General features: G+C 46.3%; 1 protein-coding gene across 1 annotated transcript in view; it reads left to right on the top strand.

Annotated features, from left to right (window-relative positions):
- The window catches only part of myo3b (myosin IIIB), a 153,907-nt gene that overhangs the window by 110,038 nt on the left and 40,823 nt on the right, over positions 1-3,046 (top strand). Inside the window, 2 exon segments of the mRNA XM_042067829.1 lie at positions 1,154-1,217; positions 2,918-3,029. Of these exon segments, the coding sequence (XP_041923763.1) occupies positions 1,154-1,217; positions 2,918-3,029 (176 nt within the window).

Here is a 3,046-nt window from a genome sequence, read left to right as displayed (position 1 = left end):
TATTCTGTTTAATCAGTTTGTGGATCACTCCATATGGATTTGTTTTGACATCAACTGGCCCATTTTCCCTCTTTTAAGATTCCTGTGATTACCTAGATGCTAACTCTGTCTCTCCTTTTCTCTCAGAGCTCTCTCTCCCACTAGAAGCCAGTTTCTCTCTCTTTCTGTCTCTTTCAGTCTGGATTCGTGTCTGTTTGTTTCTCTGACTTTATTTGTCCATCTCTTGGTCTCGTTCCTCATGTGGTTGTCCTCCACCTGCATGTGTATGTGTGTGTGTGTGTGTGTGTGTGTGTGTGTGTGTGTGTGTGTGTGTGTGTGTGTGTGTGTGTGTGTGTGTGTGTGTGTGTGTGTGTGTGTCCGACTCCCCACCATCTATCCTTATCCAAACTCTATCTGTCTGCCTGTCCCTGTCTCTCTTCATGTCTGTATCTATCTTATCTTTCTTTCTTTCTCTCTCTCTCTCTCTCTCTCTCTCTCTCTATCTTTCTTTCTCTCCATATCCACAGTATGGGCTTTCTGTCTATCTTTTGGCCCACCTCATCAATAACATTTTATTGTTGTCTGGCTTTCTCTGTCCATCTCTTCTGTTTCTGTTTTACTGTGTCCTCAGATCATCGCTCCAATATTCAGTCTTTCATCCATCCATCCATCCATCCATCCATCCATCCATCCATCTTTCTTCACATCCATCTCTTCCCTTTCACCCCCTTTGACCTCTCTGTCTCCCCTCTCTCTCCAGTCTCTATTCTGAAATGATCCTTTGGGGATAAATAAAGTCTTCTCTCTCTCTCTCTCTCTCTCTCTCTCTCTCTCTCTCTCTCTCTCTCTCTCTCTCTCTCTCTCTCTCTCTCTCTCTCTCTCTCTCTCTCTCTATCAGTCTCTGTATCTCTCTGTCCTTCCCTCTTTCATTGATGTCTTTCTTCTTCTTCTCTCTCTCTCTCTCTCTCTCTCTCTCTCTTTCTCTCTCTTTCCTCAGCAGGAAATGCCTGTTCCACTGCCCATCTCTTAATGTGGCTCTTGTTACAGCAGCACGTTAAACCCACACACATGGTTTGCGTTGAGCCTTCGCATCAGAGCCTCCTTGACTTTAAAATAGCTTCGTGGGGATTTTCCTTTTCTCTGACACGTCTGTGTTCTCCCCCTCCGTTTGCAGGAGCGGCTCGGCGACCCAGAGGAAAGGTTCGGCCGCGGACAATAACCGCATCCTGAAAGACCAGGTATGTACAGTACTGTATGTGGCACCTTCAGAATGGCATCTTTGACAAAGGTCTCACAGAGAAGGTTCTAGATGCTCCTGCTGCTCTCCTTAGTTTATATTCTCCACACAAGGGTCGTCTCGCATTTAGAAGGCCCTTCAACATTGAGTGAGTGTGTGTGTGTGTGTGTGTGCGTGTGTGTGTGCATGTGTGCGTATGCGTGGGTGTGTGTGCGTGTGTGTGTGTGTGTCTGTCTGTGCATGCGTGTGTGTCAACATGGTGAATTCTTTCCTAAGATTTCTTTTTCCCTCTCTCCCCTCTGTTCTTGGAGTCCTTGAGACAAAAGACAGTGCTCACTCCAAGCTCCAAACTCTCTCTCTCTCACTCTCTCTCTCTCGCTCCCCATTCTTACTCACTCCTTCTCTTTCCTTCACTCATCCTCCCTCCCTCCCTCCCTCCCTCTCTCTCTCCCCCCCCCTCTCTCTCCCCCCCTCTCCCTCAGTGGAGACACAGGGTGGTATAGGGAGCGAGAGAATCAAAAGGCTGGATATTCACGGCTACGAATAAACGCTGGCTTTTCCCCGAGGTGATTTGTCTTAGCGCTTCGCTCTCTACAGATGTTAGACTCCCTCCTTTTCTCTCTCTCTCCCTCTCCCTCTCTCTTCCTCCCTCTCTCCCTCCCTCTCTCTCTCTCTCTCTCTCTCTTCCTGCAAAGACCTGAGGTTCTTTTGGTAGCACTTTGATATCCTGCTCGAATTCAATATGTGAAATGGAGGAGAGACACTCTGTGACTTGGAGCACATTGCGCTTCTTTGAAGTCTGATCCAATTTTTGCTGCTCACCATTTGATGCAGAGGGGATGAAATGGAGCGAACGTGGAGTTTTTGCCAGTAACTCTGCGGAGCATATGTAAGATTAAAAAAGCAAAATCCTTGGGAGGATGTACTTAGAAATGTTAAGCAGATTAATACTTTCCTATAGCTCTTTTATTCACAGATAAAATTAAATATGTGCAAAGGAAGCTAGAGAGAGACACAGACAGAGAGGGAGAGAGAGACCATGGCCTTATTTCTAGACATACAATTAGACTGCAGCTCGCTCTCTCTCTCTTGCTTTATCTTCGTTCTTTCTTTCTTTGTCATTCTCTCACTTCCTCTCTCTATCATTCTTTCTTTCTTTCTCTCCATGCCTCTGTTTCATCCTCTCTTCTTCATCATCATTCTGTCTCTCTCAGTTTATCCCTTTTATAGTTGCTCTGGTCTTTTACCTCTGTTTTATTTTCATTCTCTCTCTCTCTCTCTCTCTTTTATCCTGTCTGTTGGATGATAGAGGGATGCAGAGGATGGTCAAATCATCAACACATAGAATATCACTGCATTCTATACTTACTGTATGTATAAGTGGTACTATTCAAAAGTATTGGGTGTAAACCTCCTCAAAATGAATATATTGTATGCATGCTATGCGCTATGCGAGTCTCTGTGAGCTGACTGTCTGTGTTTGTGTGCCTGTCTGTCTTTCTCTCATCTGTCCATCACCCCTGACTCTCTCTCTTCTCTGTCTCTCTTCTCTCCCTCTCTCACATCTCTCAATTTCTCATCATTGTCATCCCTCTCTTTTGACTCTCACTCCTCATCTCTCTCCCTCCCTCTCTCTGTCTCTCTCTTCTCTCCTCGTGTCTTGTCTGCTCTGACGGCTGGCTGTTGTCTGTCCCATCAAAGGCTCAGGCTGACAGGGCCACTGCTGACAGGCAGGCCAGAGCAGGCAGCCTTGACAAAGGAGGAGGAGGTGGAGTGCCAGGCGTCCTCCTCAGAGACCAGCAGAATAAACAAGGTAAGGGCCGCTCCTCT

The sequence above is a fragment of the Alosa sapidissima genome, chromosome 2 (assembly GCF_018492685.1).
Source record: "Alosa sapidissima isolate fAloSap1 chromosome 2, fAloSap1.pri, whole genome shotgun sequence".
NCBI lineage: Eukaryota > Metazoa > Chordata > Actinopteri > Clupeiformes > Clupeidae > Alosa > Alosa sapidissima.
The sequence above is the reverse complement of the archived record's forward strand: the minus strand, read 5'-3'. Positions and strand labels throughout refer to the sequence as shown.